The sequence below is a fragment of the Rhinatrema bivittatum genome, chromosome 8 (assembly GCF_901001135.1).
Source record: "Rhinatrema bivittatum chromosome 8, aRhiBiv1.1, whole genome shotgun sequence".
Classification (NCBI taxonomy): domain Eukaryota; kingdom Metazoa; phylum Chordata; class Amphibia; order Gymnophiona; family Rhinatrematidae; genus Rhinatrema; species Rhinatrema bivittatum.
In genome coordinates this window covers 96,843,154-96,867,094 of record NC_042622.1, presented here as the reverse complement: position 1 = coordinate 96,867,094, position 23,941 = coordinate 96,843,154, and the positions used below count along the sequence as shown (strand labels likewise).

The following is a 23,941-nucleotide window of genomic DNA, read 5'->3' as shown; positions in this document are numbered from 1 at the left end:
ACTGCCCTGGAATTCACACCAGATTCATCCACCATCAGAGAGAAGTAAACAGGAGTGAGCCACCAGAGAACAACAAGAAGCTATCTGCAAAGTCATTGCCACTGCTTCAAATGCTTGCCTAAGGATGGTCTCAATCCTCCTATCATGCACATCCTTCCAAAAGGCCACTCCTCCCTCTTAAGGGATAGTCGGTCGCTTGGTAACGGCACACACAAGCGCATCCTCTTTTGGAAAATGCAACTAATCTCTCGCCACTGGATCCAGGGGTTACGGTCCCTCCAAGACTTGTCCCCCTTTGAAATTAGCCTCCGGGGCACCCCACTCAAAATCAACCAGTTCTTGAATGACCTCCATAACAGGAAAAAAAACAAGAGGCTTTACAGAAAGAAATCAAAATAGGATCTTACTTTGGCTCTGACATGGATTCAGCCCCAGGGACTCTCAGCATCTTTAATGTCTGGGAATTCAGAGCCAGGAACTCATCTCTATGCAAGAACTGCAACATAGCCTATACAGTTCCAATCCTGGAGGAATTTCCCCATCCTTCATCATCTGTGCCATCCGGGTCCCTAACAGGAAGTCCGGCTGTTGATCTAGGTGTACTTCGACACTTAACCGCAGCACCAGGCATGCGGGATGTCACCACCTGCAACTCTGACTTGGCAAGATTGGTTGGGGCTGAGGACTGCGCCTGAAGAAAGCACCACAATCCTTGAAAAGATTCCACCCAAGAAAAGGCAGAAGGATCCATGCCAAAACCAGGAGGCTCCTGTCCTGGGCCCACTGAGCTATATTTCCCTGCTGACGAACCAGTTAAGGGAGTTGCAAGGTGAGACGTCCCTTCTGACATGTCTTCATCCAGGCCCTCATCAGGCTGGGAAGAACTGGGTTTAGTAAAATCAGACGAAGGCAATTCTTCCTGAGCCTCCAAGCAGCGCTGGCACAAGTTATAGGGAATTCCAGGTTGAGATGCTTGAATATGACAAGCAGCTCAGAGGGTAAGGCACTTAGGTTTCTTAGCTATAGATGCCATCAGTCTTGACAGTGCACTTAACAGGCGACTGAAAGGTGTGCATCCAGCTGTATTCGCACTGCAAAAATTAGGAATCCAAAATTTAGGTGTTTAAAAATTTAATCGTGTAACCCTGTGCCTCGATGAGCGCCCAAAAACTGAGCACCCTTAATGCCGCTCAAATTGTGTATAGGTATGTGTGTACCTCAAATAGATGCCGCTACCAACTGGACGCCCAAGCACCTAAGCATCCAAAAACTGGGAGTGCTACCGAACACATATGAACTGATGGTCCTGAAGATGGCAGCCTAATGGGCAGGAAAATACGTGAAAACGCCGCTGTGGCCTACCACCCAGCACAAAGAGATAAGCCTAAGAAAGGGCTGCTCAACCTGCCAGGCTGCCCACATCCCCTAAACCCCTCGGAGGTGAGAACGAACGTCCGATCGGCACATTGAGTACAGAGACTGGAGGCAGGAGGGATTCCTAAAAAAAATTCCTCTGTTTGTTTTTTAAAGCTTTACCTGAGCTCAGCCCGTCCCAGCTGAGTACAGAGTCTGTCTCTGGCTGTGTGGGGAAAGGGCATATGTAGTCACCGCCACGCTCGGCTTCCTGCACCCACTTGCCTTTCAACCGTCTTTTACAGCTAAGTCCACGCCAGCTTAAAACCAGCTACTGGACCAAGGCACTCATCTGAGGGAATATCCAATATATATCACCTCAGGAATTCTCAACTGAGGAAGGGACCATATGGTATCACCACAGGAGAGCAGGCAAATTAATATTCTCTCTAACTCCTTCTGAAAACTTTAAGCAATTCCCAGAAGGGGGATGCATGACCCCCATCTGCTGGAGACAGAGAATACTGTCAGGCTGTCACTGCAGGGGTATATATACTGTGATGTCAGCTCTGCTCAGTCTCTATCTGCTGGTAGAGGGGCATAACCCACTGGTTCTGGATTCATCTGTCTGAACGCTGAGAAAGAATCCAGTTTACTCCAGCAGCCATACAACTACTACATCACTGTGTTATATATTCCAATCACTATACTGGAAATAAAATGCTTTTTTCTTACTATCATCTGGGTGGGGTTCTTCTTTTTGCAGTGGATTTGGTTTCTTATGAGTTGCTTTTGTCTCTTCTCCTAATTCCCTTTCCAGGCTCTTTTTTTCTTTTTCCTCTCTGTTTATCACCACTCCTCTCCATGACATCTTTCCCTTTCATCTTCATTTCCCTTCATTTCTCTTTACCTCTAAAATGTCTCCCTTACATCACCATCACTTTTCTCTATCCTTTCACATCTTAGTCTTACCCCCTCTTCCTTCTATCCATCTCTCACATTCTAGTTCTCCCTGTTCCAACCTTACACTTCCAACTCTCCATCTTCCCCTCAGTGGAGTGCTCCCCACCATCAGTCTCTTGATATCTGGCTCCCTTCTCCATTAACAGCCATCCTCCCCTTCACCACTCCATATACCCTATACTGACTCTTACACCCCTCTCAACTACTTCATTTCATTCACACCCTCCAATATGTCTCCCTCACCCTGTCATTCATGCTCTGATTCTCTCACCACCAATCATCCCTTCTCATATTTCTCCCCATCACCTTCTGATTCACTCTCCCCTAATCATACTCTCTTTCCTTCCAATATCTTCTCTAGCTCTATCATATATGCTCCACTATGCTTTCTGCTCTCACACACACCAATCAGTTCCCCCCCCCCCAATCACCACTCTCTGGCTCTCCTACTCCTACACTTTTAGCTCTTTGTCACCATGCCCCATTTCACCACCTCTGGCTCTCTCACACACCCTACATAGCCACCTCTGCCACCCCCCCACCCAATACTATCTCTGGCTGTCTTCCAGACACTTCCCCTCCGGTTCCCTTCCACTAGCTCTTTTGCATCACCTCCCAAGGGATTGTGTCCCTGTACTCCCCTACAGAGTTTTCATACACCCCAATACCCTGGCTCTCTCTCATCGCCTCAGCCACATCAAATCTGCACTGTTGATTTCAGGGAGATGATGGGGGGGTTGGAGAAGAACACCATATTCACCTTCTCCTTCTCGTGCTCTCCCAAGCTTTTACTCCCCTCATGTCTCCCCCCACCAGGATTCAACTATAACAACAAAAGGCTTCAACCATAATAACATAAGTTTCCTAATTTCCACCACTACAATGTAATATTAATAAGACTGTTACAATGTTATATATATTTCCATGTACAATGGTTTTATGGTTACTATGCAATAATAAGATACCTGAGTTACACGAATACAATACATTAAGATCTTTGAGTTATATGGTTACAATGCTATGTGGTTACATGATTATATGGTTCAATGTTATATGGTTACAATGTAAAAAATAATAAGATCCTGTAATCTTATTATTCTCCTTGTTGGCATGTAAACCGATGTGATATATCCCAATGAATGTCGGTATAAAAAAGCAAATAAAAAATAAAATCTCCCTAACTCAACATTCATCCCTTTTTATGCCTCCTCTTCCTCACTCTTCAACTCCAACATTAACCCCCTTAATATGCCACACCTCAAAGTAAATCGCCCACTCCTCACCTCTCACAATAAGCACATCCCTCACACTACTAGTATTCATCCCCTCTTCACCTTTTACTTTCTCTCCCTCTCCAATCAATACATTTTAGAGTACAGTCGGGAACTATCTCCTCCTTCCTCCCCCACTCTACCCCTTAGCCGAGTCCCAAATCTTGGGGAAATAGGCTGTCTGGTCCAGCCCCTCTCCTTTTGTCGTAACAAGGAGACAGGGTGGGAGGGGATGACACTGGAGCAGACACAGCAGAAAAGAAAAATTGCACTGCTCCTTTCCAGTCCCTCTTTTTCGGTTTCCTGCAGGCTGACTGAAGGGGAGGGGATATATCAGTAAACAGAACAGCTGTTTGAGATTTGGGGCAAGAGCCCTGTGTGCCCATGACTAACCATGCCCATGGTTTGAATTTGCAGTTATCACAGTTTCATAACTATGAAAGGCAAAGTATAGTCAAGAAATTTAAATCACAGAGAGAAGAATGCTAGTTTTAAGGATAAAAAAAAAAACCCTGAAAAAACTAAATCCTGCTCAGAGCTAAAAAGGCAAACAAGAAGAATAATACACCCTTAGCAAACCAGCCCTCTACTACACACATTTTCAATATAGACAGGCAGATATTTTGTCCATTTCTGAATGTAAAATCTTCTAAAGAAAAAAAAAGTAGTACTTAAAATATAACAACCACATAAGAGAGGAGATTAGTGTTGTAGCATGATTCTTTTTATCTCACTTTAAATTTCTTTAGTAGAGGTAAACATTTATTTTGGTCCCTATAAGAATTATAGATTTATATTTGGGGTTAAATGATTTATAAAACTTACTGTAGTTTTCAGTTACAACTGTGATATAAGAACATAAGAAATTGCCATGCTGGGTCAGATCAAGAGTCCATCAAGCCCAGCATCCTGTTTCCAACAGAGTCCAAAACCAGGCCACAAGAACCTGGCAATTACCCAAACACTATGAAGATCCCATGCTACCGATGCAATTAATAGCAGTGGCTATTCCCTAAGTATAATTGATTAATAGCCATTAATGGACTTCTCCTCCAAGAACTTATCCAATCCTTTTTTGAACCCAGCTACACTAACTGCACTAACCACATCAAAACCAGTGTAGAAAAGTTGCTATTTTTAAACCATCTTACAAAAGCAGCTTCCTCACAGTTACTATTTAAATGAAAGTACCAGGACATGTCCTAGATCCCACTGCCTAAGGATACACATTCATTTGAAATTAATAAGGAAGCTAAACTGAAAAATGGCTATTTTTGGTTCGTTGGAAGATTCTTCCATTTCAGCAAATAGCACATACTATTTGCAGAAAGATTATGACAGACAAAAAAAATAAATAAATAAACCCACCATACACATGCCCCTTGCTCTTTTCATAACTGTGGCCCACATCTAAAAGATGCAGGAGTGATTCCTAGTCACTCCTGCACCATGGGTCCTCCTTTAAAATTGGCATCAGCCTTGGAGCCAGCCAGAACCATGTTGATTCACAGTCATAAAGTAAGTTTGTTTTATAGCCGTGTTACTTTACAGCCATAAATCACCATGGCACTAGCCAGCCCCAAGGCAGACACCATTATTACAGGAGAACCAGTAGGAAAGAAGTGACAGGGGATGAACTCTTGCCCCTTTTAGATATGGACCACAGCTGAAGAAGTAGTTAAGAGAGTGATGGGGCATTTTTTTTTATTATATGAAATTTGGTTCTTATTTAATTTTCATTCCTATAGTACCACAGATCAGTCCAGACTTCTGGGTTTTGCCTCCTTTCCAGCAGATGGGAGAAAGAAAATGTTTTACTGACACTGCCTTATAACCTAGTGTGCAACCTGCAGTCTCTTAGCATTGACCTGTACCCAAGTCAAGATAGTAACATCACTAATTCCAGGCACAAATTGATAACCCCTGAACGAGCAGTGGGAAGTGGAAACTTAGAACAGATAACCTTGTCCACATTAAAAAAACATGAAGGACTAAACAAAACCTGTGCTATTCTCCAGATTAATTACCACAAAAGATTGAACAGACTCTCTAAACTCCCTACCTCAACCAGGCAGGACTCTGGACTGATCTGTGGTATTATAGGAACGAAAATGAGCAGGCAAGAACCAATTTTCCTTTCCGTGTACATACCCAGATCAGTCCAGACTCCTGTGATGTACCAAAGCTTCCCTAAATGGGGTGGGACCGCGAGAGTCTCGCTCGAAGCACACTCTCCCCAAAGCCCATGGTTTTTGGGGCCTGGACATCCAAATAATAATGCCTGGCGAAAGTGTGCAAAGACTTCCAAGTAGTCGCCTGCAAATCTCTTGCGGTGATACTTGACATTCGGCTCAGGTTGCCACCTGGGAACGAGTAGAATAAGCCCTTAAGCCCTCTGGGACCAGATGACCCTGACAGATAAACACGGAGGTAATGACTTCCTTCAACCACCGCGCGATCATGGCTTTTGACGCTTTATGCCCCTTTTTTGTACCACTTCACAGCACGAAAGGTGATCCGACAACCGGCAGCTGTTAATAACTTTAAGATATCGCAACAATGCATGCTTGACATCCAAAAGCCACAACTCTTTCGCATGTGGCACTGTAGCTTTCAAATTTGGGAAAGCCAGGAGCTCCACAGACTGACTTAAATGAATAGATGATACCACCTTCGGCAAAAAGGCTGAAACTGTCTGCAAGGAGACACCCGAATCAGAAATTCTCAAGGAAGGATCTCTACATGACAAGGCTTGAAGGTACGAGATCCTTCTAGTGGAACAAATCGCCACCAAGAACACCATCTTCAAAGTGGGATCTTTTATAGTAGCCATTTTTAAGAGGCTCAAACGATGCCACACACATGCCTTTCAGGACTAAGTTAAGGCTCCAGGAGGGACACAGCTTCTGAACTGGAGGGCGCAAATGCTTCGCCCCTCTGAGAAAATACACCACATCCGGATGTGCAGCCAGAGCTGATAGGTGTACCTTGCCTCGAAGACTACCTAAAAGCTACCACCTGAACTCTGAGGAAGTTAAAAGACAAACCCTTCACCAAACCTCTTTGCAAGAAGGTAAGAGTATGTGCTACCTAAGTACGCCTAGTGTCAACCCCCTGGCTCCATGCACCAGTCCTCAAATTCTCCAGACCCTCACACATCAAGGAGGTGGAAGACTTTCTAGCCTGCAAAAGAGTAGAAATGATATCCTCAGAGTAACCTCTCTCTCTTGAGCATTTCCTCTCAAGCCAAGTCATGAAACAGAAAGAAGTGAGCTGCCGGTACTGAAAATATGGGCCTTTGATGCAGAAGCTTTGGCAGATAAGCGAGTCTCAATGGGTCATCTACCGCTAGATTGATCAGATCTACAAACCAAGGCCTCTGAGACCATTCTAGAACTACCAGAATCATGTCTCAGGTGAACCTCCACATGCCGCAAAATCTTGCCCACCAGCGGCCACAGTGGAAACACATACAGCAGAATGTCCCGCAGCCAAGGAAGAACCAAGGCATCAACTCCCTCTGCCTCGCTCTCTCTTCTGCAACTGAAGAAGCAGAGCGCCTTTCCATTTCATTGAGTTGCCATTAAATCCATGTGGAACCTGCCCCACCTGCAATAGATGAGAGTCATTGCTTCCTCTGACAGATCCCACTCTCCGGGATCCAGCTGTTGACGGCTGAGAAAGTCTGCTTACACATTGTCGGTCCTTGCTATGTGAGAAGCCGCTATCAATGCCAGAAGCTGCTCTGCCCAGTGGATTAGCTCCCAAGTTTCCTGAGCTACCACTCAACTCTTGGTACCACTCTGCCAGTAGATATAAGCCACTGTCATCGCATTGTCGGACAAGATTCTGACTGGAGGACGAAAGGCATGCAGCACCAACCGCACTGCTCTCATATCTAAGCGACTGATAGACCATGACGCTTCCTCCGCCGACTACTGGCCTTGCACAGATTGGTCTTGGCAGTCAGTCCCCAGCCAGAGAGGTTGGCATTGGTGGTAACCACTATCCACTCTGGAACTTACAAGTCCACCCCTCGACACAAGTGGTCCCGACCAAGTCACCATGAGAGACTGGATATAGCTAACTCCATAAGCAGTAGTGGAAGCTGAAAACACTCAGACAACGGATCCCACCGGGAAAGTAAACCCACCTACAGAGGTCTCATAAGAGCAAATGCCCAAGGCATGAGCTCCAACGTGGATGCCATGGAGCTGAGAACCTGTAGGTAATTCCAGACCCTGGGCACCTGGCTCTCCAACAATCTGTAAACTCATGACTGCAACTTGAAAATGCACTCCTCTGTAAGAAAAACCTTCCCCCGGCTTGGTATCGAAGCACACTCCCAGGAATTCCAACACTTGAGATGGGACCAATTCAATATCCAGCTGAGTGATCACAAGCACTGCAGCACCAGATCCACCGCTTATCTGCAGTGGGCATCAGACTTCGCCCGAATGAGGCAGTCAGCCATATATGGGTACACCAACACCCCCTCCTTCTTGAGGGCTGCTGCCACCACACCATTACCTTGGTAAGAGTCCGTGCATCCATTGCCAGCCCAAACAGCAGGAAACAAAATTGAAAATACATGCCGAAGATTCTGAACCGTAGACATCTCTGATGGTTGGACTGCATTCCTATGTGCAAGTATGCTTCAGTCAGATCCAGGGTCACCAAGAACTCCCCCTTGTATACCACTGCAATGACCAAACGGAGAGTTTCCATCCAAAACAAGGAACCTTGAGAGCCACATTTACTTTCTTCAAATCCAGAATTAGACAAAAAGTCCCACGAAATAAATGGAATAATATCCCATCCCTCGTTCCCCCAAGGGGACGGGAACAATGGCTCCCAGCATCCTTAAACGGTTGATGGTCTCCCAAACCACCAGCCTTTTGCCTGCATAGGTGCAAGAGGACACCATGAACAAGTCTCTTAGTGGACGAGCAAACTCTAAAGCGTAACCTTGACTTATCACATCTAGGGTGATCCAGGGTGATTTTGGCCCACTCCTCGACTGAGCAGTCTTAGATCCTGGTGCCCCCAGCTGAAGCCATCTCTATTTGGCATCCGGCTTCGAAAGGACTGATTCCAGAACCATTGCCTGCCAAAGCCTTGTGTCTGAGCTCCTCCTGAAGCTCTAAGTTTGCCGAAAACGCTGATTCATCCGATAGCGAATCCAAAGGGAGGAGGAACCCTTGCTGAGCCTCAGCTTATCCTCAGATATCTTGTGACCTATGTATCTGCCCAAAGGCTTCACCAGCTTCTCTAAGTCATTTAAAAAAAAAAAAAGGAACTTACCTTTTAGATTTATTTATTTTTTTTTTTTTTAAAGGGAAGGCTCCTAATTGAAACTTAGACCACATGTCCGCCAACCAGTTCCTTAACCAAAGGAGTCGACTGACAGAGACAGCAGTCACCATAGTCCTGGAAGTTGTCCGGATGAGATCATATAAGGCATCAGATCCATGGGCCACCATGGCTTCCAGCTGCTCAGCCTGCTTGGCCTCCGAAGTTGAGTTCACCTTCTCGGACTGTAACTGCTGCATCCAGCGCAAACCAACTGGAAGCATAAAGTTGCTACACACTGCAGCACGAATGCCTGGAGCAGAGACCTCAAAAATCTTCTTGAGGTAACCCTCAAATTTTCTATCTTGCATATCATAGAAACATAGAAATGACGGCAGAAGAAGACCAAACGGCCCATCCAGTCTGCCCAGCAAGCTATGTACTTTTTTTTTTTTTCCCACATACTTGTTACTCTTGGCTTTTACTACCTTTTAGTTCTATTTCCCTTCCACCCCACCATTAATGCAGAGAGCATTGCTGGAACTGCATCCAAGTGAATATCTAGCTTAATTAGGGGTAGTAACTGCCGCAATAAGCAAGCTACACCCATGCCTCTGTCCACCCAGACTATGCAATTCGGGCCTTGTTGGTTGTTGTCCATATACAGATCCTCTTTTCTACATTCCCCTGCCATTGTATCAGAGAGCTATGCATTGAAAGAGAAGTGTTAGACTTTCTCCCCTGCTGTTGAAGCAGAGTGCTATGCTGGATATGTATTGAAAGCAAAGTATCAGCTTATTTGGTTTTGGGGAAGTAACCGCCGTAACAAGCAAGCTACATCTCGCTTTTTTGTGAATGCAAAACCTTTTTTTCTTCCACATTTCCTCTTGCTGTTGAAGCCCAGAGCAATGCTGGAGTCTCACCAACCATGGGCATGTACATCGAACAAGGGCATTATCTCCAGGTAGTAGCCCTCATTCTCGCGAGCCACATTAATAATCAACAAATATTGAACAAGCCTAATAATTGGCAATACCTATAGCCTATGTCCTAACCGGTAAATTTACATACTCTTACCCACCCCTCTGTTTTTTTTTTGGAGACGGCAGCTCTCCATCCTTCCGCTCCGTGAAGGTGGTATACCATTAGCATCCCGCTCCGTGAATGCCACTCCAACCTTCCGCTCCGTGAAGGTGGAACACCGACCACTGGCATCCCGCTCCGTGAATGCCTCTGTGGCTACTGCTGCTCCGTGCAGTGCTCTGCCGCCTCCTCCCACCCCTGGCCTTGCGGGCCAGGTTATTGCTTATGCCAGGCCTTCATTGAGCCACCCCCCATGCTTAGCATATATCCATCCCCACGTTTTCCCCCTATGCAAAGTCCTTGGTGCTCAGCTCCTCCCCTTCCCCTGACACCAAAACTTCCCTCCTATGCAGCGACAAATCTCCTTATATCCTTAAGTGCAGCAGAATCAGCCACAGGAATAACCATCTTCTTTGTAAGGACCAAAACTGAGGCATCCACTTTCGGAAGCCGCAACAAATGCAAAGTAACCTCCGGTTATCGCCGATACAGCTTATCCGGAGTCTCCCACTCCCGGATCCCAAGTTCCTTCATAGACTTGGGAAGGCCTTCGCTGGACATCTCAAGCCCTCCATGACTGGGTCCACTTTGTCAGGATCAGAGTTGTCTTGCAGATCCTTGATTCCCAGGTCCTTAAGAACAAAAGGAATCAGAGGTCATAATTCTTCTCTATGAAAAAGAGCAAACCACCTTGGGATCGTAGCCTTCCACTGTTGGGGCTTGTCCCCGCTCCTCATCCAAATGGTCCAGGGAAGAATGCCCCCATGGAAGTTCCTCCACTAGAGGCTCTCTGTCATCTGAGTCTCCTGAGGACTCGTTCGTATCCACAGACTGGAAAGCCTGACCTAGGATCCTCCGAAACCTGGAAGACCCCCTCGCACGTGTCCGCTTGAACTTAATAGAACACGAATCCTGTCTCTCCCTGAGCTGGGAAAGGTTGAGCCCCGCGGCCTTCCTGGCGAGATACATCTTATTGAGAAGGAGCGCAAATTGAGGGGAAAAATGGTCTGCACCCTCAGGATCCTGACTCAGGTCCTCCTCCTCCTCAGACAGATGTTCCTGGGCCCCCTGGGTCTCTGCAGATCTCTTGTCGGCTGGAAACAGTCGGGGGGGAGAGGGAACCCTCTTTCTCCCTGCTTTTCTGCTGATGCAGCAAAGGAAGCTAAAATGGCCACCGTTCCTACGGAAACCGGGAAGGAGCCATCAACTGTGCTGGCAGCCTCCACAAACACTGAGGAGCTCCGATGCCTGCCCAACATTCTGACCAACGTTTCCGAACTCACCTCCCCTCCCAGGGAAGTATCGGAAAACAAAAGCCGCTCTGGGAGAGGTGCGCCCACGCCTCTCCACATGCTGCACACGGAGCGCCGCGTGGTATGACCTGAATTGGGCTGCATGTGCAGGAACCAGCCGCCGCCAAAAGACTGCTCACAGCACGAGCCAAACACCCGCTGAGCTGCCTGCCGACTGGCTTGCCACCCAACCAAAGCGCCGCGACACAGAAAAGAATGAAACAGCTTACAAATTTTCTTTTTAACAAAAAACTTTAAACCAAAGTTTAAATGCAGTAAACAGAGAAATCACTTCCCTGAATTTAGGCAACCTGAATCCAAAGTGTACTCCGGTCATCCCTCTGGATGGGGAAAGGATCTGGCACCACCAGATATCCCATTCTCAGCAGCAAAAAAAAAGACATCAAAAAGGATCTCCAACCCCCTGCTCATCCACCTCTCCACCAGAAGGGATGGCCTCACCAGGACCTATTTATTTATTTATTCATTTTATATACAGTCATTCCAAATAAAGATCACAACGTTTACATAATGACATACATATTATACATCGACCTACCAACTTTTGGGAAGGAACTACCTCTTTCCTTATTTCTCTATTTTTTTTTTAACTCATCTTCAGACTGCAGGTTTTGCATCACCACCATCTGCTGGAGACAGAGAAATACCGAGGGACTGCAGGTGGCACACTAGGTTATATGGCAGTGTCAGTAAAACTTTCTCTGTCTCCATCTACTGGAAGGGAGGCAAAACCCAGGTATCTGGACTAATCTGGGTACGTACAGGGAATTAATATTTATTTCTGTTCAGAAAATGAACTGAAATAAATATTGAATGAACAGAATCCGGAAACCCCCTTCTCTCGCCTGGAAAAAAAAAAAAGGCCCTGAACAAAAATTTGGCCCCTGCACATCCCTACCGCTCTCTCTCCCTGCAGTGGTGTCAGTTTACAACCTAGACAGATTGAAAATAAAAGCACCAAGCAACAGTTATGTAAATATTAAAGTCCAACATGTAACACAATTACAATTATAGGTTCATAAATAGGTTTTTGGCCAAGATTTAGATCAAAAGAAGCTTGCAGGACAAGTTTGCTAGCACAATTTTGGAATGTAATATTTTTCCCACATGGATTTAGCTTCATATAACTGCAAGAAGGAAAAATGTAAAAGCCAAAATTTCTGCAAAAAGCTAAAGTTAAGACCTGTGTAAAAGGAAATCCTCTTTGAAGCAGAATCTGTTAGTACCAACTGGCAGTCATAAATATCTCAATTATCTTGGCCTGCTTGAGAGATCAGCAGGAGTTTATAACATGCAGAGCATTGTGGATTTAATAACAGCTGAAGAAAACTCTGAATTAATTTTTGAAACATCCACGTATTGTGTGGTTTTCAACTTCCATTCTTTGAAAAATAAGTGTTTGATCAGTATCTCTGATTAGATTTCATCTGCAAGAAAAAAAATGTACAAAAAAGTTATGTGCTGCCAGAAGATACACTACCTTGGTAAAATGGGTGGTAGCGGTTGAGCTGATAGATGATTATTCTCAATGGTTATGATGCCTGTTTTGTTTTGGTTTTTGGTTTTTTTTTTTTGCAAAAAGTGAATTTATGATACCAACTCATAATATAGATATATTTTTGGAAGATCTCTCTCTTAATGCTGTTCCCTTTTTGTGCATTGATATAATGTTTGGGACATTGCTTCCCTTGTGTTATGATAGTTATAATTATCTGCCATATGGCCACATCTTGTAAGTGCTAAACTACAGGGGAGAACATAGCACAATGACCAACCGTAGCTCCCAGAAATGACAGCCATGAAATGCCCCATAGCATCACTTACTTATCAAACTCTTTCCAGACTTTGTCTTCATTGCTTTCCTCTTTCCTCTGCTTCAACGGCCAGATGGGCTGAGATGATAACTTCTTTCTCACATCAGGCAGCGATTTTAAATAGGAAGAAAAAGAGGATCGGATGGGCTTCAAACTGCACAGAAAAAAATAGCATAAGGGTCCATAAATGGGTTGTAGACCATCATATGATGTCAAAGAACAGCAGCTCTGTCTCTAAATTAGCCACACTATTTACTGTAGAAATGTTGCCTCATTATGGGAGCTAAAATGTCAAACAGCTTTAAGTAATTACTTGAAATTTATGTAAAAGAATAAATAGAAAATTTAAAAAATAAAATAAAATGTCAAACAGCTGATAATGTCTTGGTTTAAATTATATTGTAAGAAACTGGGGAAAACATGCACCATGATAGTACACTATAGACAAAATGCAAGTAGACAGTGTAAAGCAGTTAAGACAAGACAATGGCAGCAAGATCTTAAGCCTCAAACCCTGTGGGCCCAATTCTCAAAAACTATTTTGCCAGAGTTGGCTCAGTTAGATAAAAGTATCATACACTGCGCATAGTTAAGCTCTGGAATTCATTGCCAGAGGATGTGGTTACAGCAGTTAATGTGACTGGGTTTAAAAAAGGTTTGGATAAGTTCCTAGAGGATAAATCCATAAACTGCTATGACAATAATTAATAAGCAATAGTAGCTTGTGATCTATCTAATGTTTGGGTATTTGCCAGGTAATTGTGACTTGGATTGGCCATTGTTGGAAACAGGATACTGGGCTTTTTGGACCCTTGGTCTGACCCAGTATGGCATATCTTATGTTCATTCTCAGATTAGGGCTCTGCTGTGGAGACAGCTTTCATCACTACCACCTAGTGGCCAGGTTCAAAAGACCACAATTTCATACTCTGAAGGGAATCCGACTGCAGACTATGGGTACCCTGACTGAGGACTATAGGTACCTCCTAAAAATGAGAGGGGAATATAAAAATAGTGATAAAATACTCTGGATAGTTTTGAATGAAGGTTCATGGTGCCAAGTCCTAGCATTGGTTCTAACTATGATACCACTATTTATGCCATCTATTCCCTTTTTGTTACACTATTATTATTTATGCTATCTATTTTGGCACTGTTTTTACCCATATTGCTGCTATATCATCTTATGACATTTCTTTAATCATTCACTGTACCTGTCTAAAGGAAAGGACTTCCTTCCAGCACCTTTCAAATTATTTGTAAACCGATGTGATATGTAAATCGAACACCGGTATATAAACAAATAAATAAATGACTGGAATTAAGAGGAAGAAGAGGAAGAGGAGGAAGCCAGACCCCCAAAAATCCCCAATTATATTGTTTTTACATTTTCTACTTTCAGTCTCTTAAGTATTCTTCAGAATTTATTTTGTATTCTGCATCCCATTTGCATTTCTCTCTGTGCCATCACTGGAAACTTGGACTACATTTAGATTAACATGAACTGCTTAGGTTGAGACCCATTCTAAATGTTCCCCTCCCCTGCAAAGAAGTGTTTAAGAAATGAATCCTTTCCACGGATAGTGATCTACCTGAGACCATGTTTGTTATACTCTGGCACAATATGACATATCTATATAGGGGGTGAGGGAGGGGAGGGTGCAAGGGTTAGAGCCATGCCAAGAATACATATTAAATCTTTTACCACATCGCTGCACTAATCCAGGGGGGTCTACAGCGGCATTAAACTGGAGGTGAAGGAAAGCAAAATAGGAGCTGAAACAAACAAAAGGTTAGGAGAATCCCCACCCTAAAGCATCAAGAATCTAAAACTTTGTCCCAATGCCTGTCTGGATTTTGTTTTAACCAGAGGGAAAACCTTTACCCAGCTACTGTAAAATGAGAGAGAGAAATACAACCTCTGCTGTAAAATTATCTTACATATTAGATGTTAAAGTAATTGTTAAGCAGCATAGCCTCTACCCCCTACCCCTGAACGAATGCACCAAAGGTATCTTTTACAGCACGTTAGTACTCACATGTTAACTGGTCCATGGGAACCATTGGGATAGATCAGGTAACATGAAGGGATGGAAGCAATACCCAGTTGCTCTAGAAGTGCCTTATCTGAATCCAGGGCTCTGTTTACCACAATGTTTTCATATTGAATCAAGTCTAATATCACCTGGTGGATGAGAACACAGCAGGAAAGAGATATGCATTACTCACAGAAGACTGTACGTCCCTGCAAAAGCACAAAACATCTACATCTTTATTGCCTTTGTCTGGTATTGGAAAAATGTGGAACAATAAAGACAACCCTGCCTGGCTTTGGTCTCTGCTTTATTTCACCTGGAGACCTTTCAGACATGTGATCATAGCAGCCTATCCCTTAGTGGTTATGTATTCTTACAAAAAAAAAAAAGTACCACTTTTAGTGCATACATAGATTTAGACACAATGCAGGCAGGTGCTATACAAAACTTCCTCACCTCAGTTAGGAGCTGCAGCACCCTCTGCTACTCTAGGGCTGAGCTTCACACACATAACTTTGCCAATGCATCTCAATCCTGACCTGCATCACTTAGGATCCACACACAACTCTGTCAAACTGCTTCAGTCTTAACTTACATCAGCACTTGCTACCCCAACAAGTCTAGCAAACACCGTGTTTTAAATATTGGAAAATGAGTACATCTGTTTTATATTTCCTGAGCTTTCCAGACTCTTGTTAAAGCAGTAGACACTAGTAGCAAATGCCACATCACACAATCCAGAGAGGGGAAAGAGTAGCATGAAATTGGGGAAAGTGATTATAAATTTACATTTTTATTTACTTTCTAGCAAGATCTTCAAGTGACCTATATTTAAAGTAATCTATAAGCAGCACAAACACTGAAAAGTGGAAAAGTTATCACTGTATATGGGGGGTGGGGAGGGGATCCTTGCTTTGGGAATCTTATTTCTCCCCGTGTTGTCTATACCCCAGTATGGAATATATTAGACAGAAATGGAACAGTAACAGTTTCATAATAAGACTGCCAGAAAGACGCAAAACACAAACTACAAGAGAAATCAGTGTCTCTGCGCCCACTTTCTAAATTTTGAAAAATTAGACCTGATACACTGTCTAAATAAATTCTCTACTAGACAGTGATGATTAAAAAAAATCTCATATACAATAAACATTCATCTTTCACTCCATTTACAACCTTCATTATATTAATACAATACAGAATAAAACCAATATAAAATATTGCACATTCCAAAGTATTTACACATGTTCAAGTCTCAGGTTAGACCATTGGTTCTCAATCCAGTCCTCAGGATACATCCAGCCAGTTGGGTTTTCAGGCTATCCACAATGAATATCCATAAGATAGATTTGCATACAAGGAAGGCAGTGCAAACAAATTTCATGCATATTCATTGTAGAAAGCCTGAAAACCAAACTGGTTGGGTTTGTCCTGAGAACTGGGTTAAGAACTCCTGGTTTAAACAAAACATACAGCACCTCAGCCCTCCATCTGTACTAACTGCCCTTTTCCCCACCATCCCTTCAACTAATTGAACTATCTCCCACTGAATCACCACAGTTGAGAAATTACTACTTACCTGATAATTTCCTTTTCTATAGACCAGACAGATGAATCCAGAACCAGAGGGTTATGCACCTCTACCAGCAGATGGAGACAGAGCAAAGCTGAAATCACAGTATATATACCCCTGCAGTGACATCAGCCTGCCAGTATTCTCTACAAAAGGCAACTATGGACATATTAACAAAAACCTGATTAATAATAGATAACCATTTCAGTACTCAGCCAACAGGAAACACTGAGCTCAAACAAAGAATGTATTAACACTAATCTAGGGACTGGATTAACACGTACCAGTAACCCCCGGAACATATAGCCACGCAGGAGCACCACAGCACAATCATTTGGCAGCCAAGGGCGGGAAGCTGGATTCATCTGTCTGGTCTAAAGAAAAGGAAATTATCAGGTAAGTAGTAATTTCTCATTTCTTAGCATCCAGACAGATGAATCCAGAATCAGTGGGATGTATCCAAGCTATTCCTGAAAAGGGCAGGAGGCTGTCCACAATCCAGTCAAAACCGTATGTGCACAGGCTGTGTCTTCCCGGGCCTGCACATCCAGATGATAATACCTGGAAAAGGTATTTAAGGAGCACCACATCGCAGCTCAGCAAATGTCAACAAGAGACAACAATCTAAATTCTGCCCATGACACTGCCTGAGCCCTAGCGGAATGAGCCCTAACCTGTCTATGCAATGGCTGTTCAGCATTCACATATCTGGCCGTGATTACTTCCTTAATCCATCTAGCTACTGTAGCCCGCGAAGCCGGCTCACTCTGTTTACTTTCACCATGGAGAACAAACAAGTGATCAATCTTTTGGAAACGTTCAGAAACCTCCAAATACCTCACGATATGTCTCTTGACATCCAAGGGTGGCAACAGGCGATATTCCTCTACATCTCTTTCCCTACCCAGAGATGACAGGGAAAGGACTGATTCAAGTGAAAATCTGAGACCGCTTTTGGCAAAAAGGGAGGAACAGTATGCAGCTGTATTGCCCCTGGGAGTCACTGGAAGGACAGCTTCTAAAAAGACACGGCCTGCAGATTGGATATTCTACACACAGAACAAATCGCAACAAGAAACACTGTTTTCAAGGTCAATAACCCTAAGAAAAGTTTATGCATCAGTCAAAATGTAGGGCCTGCTAAGAATTCCAAAACCAGATTAAGATTCCACAAGGGCACCGGTAACCGCAAACGACGACGATGATGTTTCACTCCTTTCAAAAAATGGGCTACATCTGGATGAGCCAACAAGGGTCCCCCATTCACCTGACCCCTGAAACAGGCGCCTTTAAGGAATTAAGGGCCAACTCTATTCAATCCATCCTCCAAAAATTCCAAATCAAATGGGATCTTAACAGAGAGGAAGAACTCCTATCTTCATCCCAAGCCTCAAACACTCACCAAACCCGCACATAAGCTAAGAAAGTGGAGAACTTTCTTGCTTGCAGCAAAGTGGCAATCACCACAGTAGAATATCAATGCTTCAGCAAGTGAGCCCTCTCAAGGGCCAAACTGTAAGACAAAATAGAGTCTGTTCTTTGTGAAGAACAGGCCCCTGACGCAACAGATCCCTGTGCGCTGGAAACTGGAGAGGAAAACCTACCAGAAGCCTGCACAGATCCACATACCATGGTCTCCAGGGTAAATCTGGTGCCACCAAAAGCACCATCCCTCTATGACTCTCAACATGCTGAACCATTCTGCCCAACAGGGGCCATGAGGGAAAGGCATACAGCAGCTTGTCCTCCTGCCATTCCTGCACGACAGCATCAATACCCAATGACTTCGGATTTCTCCTGCAACTGAAGAATCGAGGAACCTTCACATTGAGAGAACTCACCTGAAGTTCCACAAATGGAAAGCCCCAGTGATCCACTATTAGCTGAAACACCTCGTCTGACAATTCCCATTCTACTGGGTCCAGACTGCCTGCTGAGAAAGTCTGCTCTTATATTGTCTTTTCCTGCAATATGTGAGGCTGAGATCTCCTGAAGATGCACATCTGCCTATTCCATAAGTTGGTCTATTTCCTGTGACACGTGCTGGCTCTTGGTTCCTCCCTGCCGATTGATGTAGGCCACTGCCATTGCATTGTCTGACATTATCCGGACCACTCGACCCCGCAAACTGTCGCCGAACTGTAAGCATGCCAACCAAATCGCCCAGGCTTCCAGCCAACTAATGCCCAGAGACTCTTCTGCACCACATCGCCCTTGCATTGTCAGTTCCTGACAGTGAGCTCCCCAACCCTGGAGACTTGTATCTGTCGTGAGTATTAGCCAGTCCAGTGATTTTAGGGAAACATCCTCTCTTAGATGATCCGCTTGTAGCCACCACCGTACTTGAGAACAGACCTCCATCGGCAGGTGGAGAGAAATCAAATAGTCCCAAGACTGTGGGCTCCAAGAAGACAGCAGGGAGCACTGAAGAGGACGCATATGCACCCTCGCCCATGGCACCACTTCCAGGGTCGCAGTCATCAATTAAGCACCTGTAGATAGGACCACACCGTCGGGTGTATTGTGTCCATTAACAGACGCATCTGCGCCAAAACTTCTGAATACGATTCTCCAGTAGGAAAACCCTGCCCTGCTTAGTGTCGAACCGAAAACCAAGATACTTTAGTGACTGAGGTGGAGGAAGACTGCTCGTGGCCAGGTTCACCACCCATCCAAGCTCCTGCAATAAGGAGATACTTTGAGCATCACCAGGAGGCTCTCTTCCAGAGGCTTAGCCCAAATCAGCCAGTTGTCAAAGTATGAGTGTACTAGGATCCCATCCTCTCTCAACTCTGTTGCCACCACCACCATAACCTTGGAAAAAGTTCTGGGTGTGGTGGCCAGACCAAACGGCAGTGGTCGAAATGGATACAGCCATTATCACTAAGCACAATGTTTCCATGCAAAATGAGTCACCCGCAAATGATGGTTGACTCCTTTGAGATCCAGGATGGGATGAAAGGAGCCCTCCTTCTTGGGCACAATGAAATAAATGGAATATCTGCCCGTATTTTCTTGAGACATGGGCACTGGAACCACAGCCCTCAGACTGAGGAGCCTTGACAATGTACATTCCACTGCCTGACTCTTCTGCGAGAAGTGGCAAGGAGACACCATGAACATATCCTGAAGAACACTGTGAAACTCCAACGCAGCCATCTCGTATCACCTTCAAGACCCACTGGTCTGACATGATTTTGACCCACCTCTAATAAAGGAAAGAGAGGCAATCCCCTATCTCCTGTTCCTGGGGGTGGGTTGTGCACCTTCATTGGGAGGCTCAGGATGTTCTGCTACCCAAGCCTGCACCCCATATATGCTGTCTGGGATGAAAGGAATGAGATCTACTGAAAGGTTGAATCCTCTGATAGGTCGCTCATCTGTTGAGTCGAAGATGCTTATTTCCCCTAGCACAACCTCTCCTGCTAAAGGAGTGCTGCGTCTGCTTATTTTCCAGCAACTGAGGAACCTGGGTCTCGCCTCACTTATTGGCCATTTTCTCCAACTTGCTCCCAAACAAGAGCGACCCTTTAGATGGCAACTTCGTAAGGTTAGCCTTGGGAGGTCGCATTGGCCGACCAATTTCTCAGCCATAACTGACACCTGGCCGCTATTGCTGAAGCCACCTCTCTGGCTGAGGTGCAGACCAGCCCGCATCTGCCAAAAAGGCATCTGTTAGCTCCGTAACTGTCCTGCAATTCACACAAGATTCATCTACCTCCTGAGAGAGAAGTAAACAGTAGTGAGTCACCAGGGAACAACAAGAGGTTATTTTTGCGAGGTCATCACCACTGCTTCAAATGCTTTCTTAAGGATGTCCCTCAATCCTTCTATCATGCGCATCCTCCAAGGGGGTGGTCGCTCGCTTGGAGACGGCACAAAAGCCCTTCAATTTCATAAAATGCAACCTCTCTCTCGCTACTGGATCCAGGGGGTACAGGTCTTCCAAGACTTGACCCCCTTTGAAATTAGCCTCCAGAGCACCCCCCTCAAGATCAATCAATTCTTGAATGACCTCCGCAACAGGGAAAAGAGAATAGGCTTTACGCCAAGAAACCAAAATGGGATTTTCTTTTGCTCAGACATGGAATCAGCCCCACGTACTCCCAGCATATTTAAGGTCTGGAAAATCAGAGCCAGTAACGCATCTCTATGAAAGAACCGCAACATAGTCCTAAACGGTTCCAGTCCAGGAATAATTTCCCTATCTTCCAGAGTGTAAGGATCAGCTTAATCATCTGTGCCATCTGGATCCCTATCGGGAAGACCAGGTGCCAATCTAGTGTTACTTTAGTGCTTAACTGCAGCACCAGGTGTGTGGGAAGTCACTACCTGCAACTCTGGCCTGGTTCTGGATTATTCTGTCTGGATGCTAAGAAACAAAAAATTGACAGTTCTCCCCTCTCCATGACTACTACCATCAATATGTCTATTGAGCTCTACTCATCAACCTTCATACCTTTTCTGGGCATCCATAGACTAATTTTGTTGCTGCTTTATCATCTTTCAACCTTTGGGAAATTTTATAACTCATGCAAAGTAGAGATTCCCAGATGAAGCTGGAGGCAGCTGCACTGCTCTGTCAGTTCACCTAATGCCTCCTCTTAACACCTGACTGCACCAAACTGCGAGAACAGTCCCTAGCTGAAGGTGCCAAAGAGTAGCTGGAAACCTCTGCACATGCCCCTGTTTCTCACACACTTACTACAAGAATTTGCTCTTTGCCACCATCCGAAATAGGATGCTGGGCTAGCAGGTCGGACTATCTGGCAATTCTGCTCTCAACTATGACTGCACCTATTGACATGATGCATCTTACAACCCCACCCCTCTGGAAAGACACACTCACTGTTGGAATCAGCAAATTCATCAATACAATCAAAGACCACCAGTGAGACAAATCTTGTTGACCTGTATGATTTAATTAAGGCATTTCTGTGAAGTCAACCTGATACCTCCCAAACACATCACACTGGAGTCTTGGGTGATGCCATTGTATATAAAACCTATTCCTCCATGCAGAAGTGCCAGACTCATTTAAAAACTGTCCCCACTGGTGCAGAACAAGATAATTCCCTTCTACAAATTGAGTGTTTGTATTGAAAAACAAAACACCAAACACCCCCCCCCCCCCCCAAAAAAAAAAGTAGCCAGAAGCTAGCAATAAGCTAGGAGCAGTGTATACCTAAGTAAAAAAGTTGAATAGTTCAGCTCAGTTACTCACCTTGGAAAGGTGTTGAGGTAGTGTGATTGGGTTTGAATAGGGACAAACATTTGTTAATCAAGAGAGCAGTGAGTCACTCAGGAAAACTAACTGAAGTGTAAATCTCTAACCTAGTTCACCCCCCTCCCTTTCTAAGAAAGTAACTTGCCTCCACGTCTCAGGGCCTCCCCACTCCAACACATTCTCACTTACTGTATGACACAGTCTGCCGCTTTATGATTCCTTAGGCTATGCTCTGCCTGGGGAGGTGTCTGTATGTGTGTGTGTTGGGGGGGGGGGGGGGGGGTTTGACCAGAAGTGATCCACATTGCCTGCCTTCCCTACAGCTTAAGAAAACAGGAAAATAAACCCTGGCCAAGACTATATGCATCACTGATGCAGCAGAGACTGGGGAAAACCTGGTCCATGATAGGATAGCTCCAGATGCAATTTTTCTTTATGTTAGCCCTGGGGGAATTCGGCGCGACTGCGGAGTGCAGAATTTGCGCAGAATTGCCATTTTCTTCACAGAATTTTGCAATTCTGCGCAGAAATGGCAGGGGAGACCCTAACATGCCGCAAATGGAGCGCGCAAAGATGAAGGCCCCCAGTGCTGTGGGGACGCGCGCCGTTCACAGTGAAAATTAAGGCCCCCGGTGCCACAGGATGCGCTATTCACGGCGAAAGTGAAGGCCCCCATGTGCCACGGACTGTGCTCTGCTCGCAGCAAAGATGAAGGTCCCAGTGAGAGTGAATGTGTGTGTGTGAGAGGAGAGAGTTGTGAGAAAGGGGAGGGGAGGCGGGTGTGAGAGGAGGGAGAGGGGAGGGAAGAGTGAGAGAGAGCAGGGGGGTGAGTAGGAGGAGGTGAGAGAGAGCATGGGAGGTGAGGGGGCAGATGCTTGAGTGTGGGTGCCAGAGAGAGGGAGCCTATATGAGGAGATTGTGAAACATATAGAAACATAGAAACATAGAAATGACGGCAGAAGAAGACCAAATGGCCCATCCAGTCTGCCCAGCAAGCTTCCCTCATTTTTTCTCTCATACTTATCTGTTTCTCTTAGCTCTTGGTTCTAATTCCCTTCCACCCCCACCATTAATGTAGAGAGCGGTGATGGAGCTGCATCCAAGTGAAATATCTAGCTTGATTAGTTAGAGGTACTAGGGGTAGTAACCGCCGCAATAAGCAAGCTACACCCATGCTTATTTGTTTTTACCCAGATTATGTTATACAGCCCTTATTGGTTGTTTATTTATTTATTTATTTTAAGTTTTTCTATACCGGCATTCGCGATAAATATCGCATCATGCCGGTTTACATTTAACAAGTGGATAGGGAACAAAAAGGTAAAAAATAACATTGATCCTAATAATAGTAATAAATAATGATAACAGTAATGATAAAACATTAACACATTAAACAAGAGAAAGGCTAAGGAATGCAGTTACAATAAAACAAGGGAGTAATACAACTTGGAGCATAGAAAAAGAAGCAGGGGATTAAATAGAGAGAGTATATATGTCAGACAATGTGCTTGAAGCATTAATGAATTGCCCTTATGAGGTAGGGATGTTAATTACCATGATTAAGGCAAAGTCTGAGCGACTATTTAATAATGGAATAGGTTCAGTTTTTAATAATGGAATAGATTCAGTTTAGTTCGGGAAAGGCTTTCATGAATAGCCACGTTTTGAGTCTTTTCCTAAATGTGGGAAGGCAGGGTTCCTGTCGCAAATCTGGTGGGATGGAATTCCACAGTGTTGGTCCTGCAGTGGAGAAAGCTCTGTCTCTGGTGGTTATGTGCCTCATGGATTTGGAGTGTGGTACTTGTAGGGTTTCTCTATAGGATTCTCTGATTGGTCTGTTGGACGTAAATTTTTTGAGAGGAATTTGAAGGTTGAGCTGAGAGTGTTGATGTATAGCTTTGAAGATAGTGGTTATGGATTTATATATGATTCTGTAGTGAATTGGCAGCCAGTGCAGGTCTTTGAGGATTGGTGATATGTGGTCTCTTCTCCGAGTGTTAATATTCTCGCAGCCGT

General features: G+C 44.6%; 1 protein-coding gene across 1 annotated transcript in view; it reads right to left on the bottom strand.

Annotated features, from left to right (window-relative positions):
• Positions 1-23,941, bottom strand: part of QSOX2 (quiescin sulfhydryl oxidase 2) — a 245,999-nt gene that overhangs the window by 100,108 nt on the left and 121,950 nt on the right. The window contains 2 exon segments of the mRNA XM_029611684.1: positions 13,100-13,243; positions 15,129-15,274. Of these exon segments, the coding sequence (XP_029467544.1) occupies positions 13,100-13,243; positions 15,129-15,274 (290 nt within the window).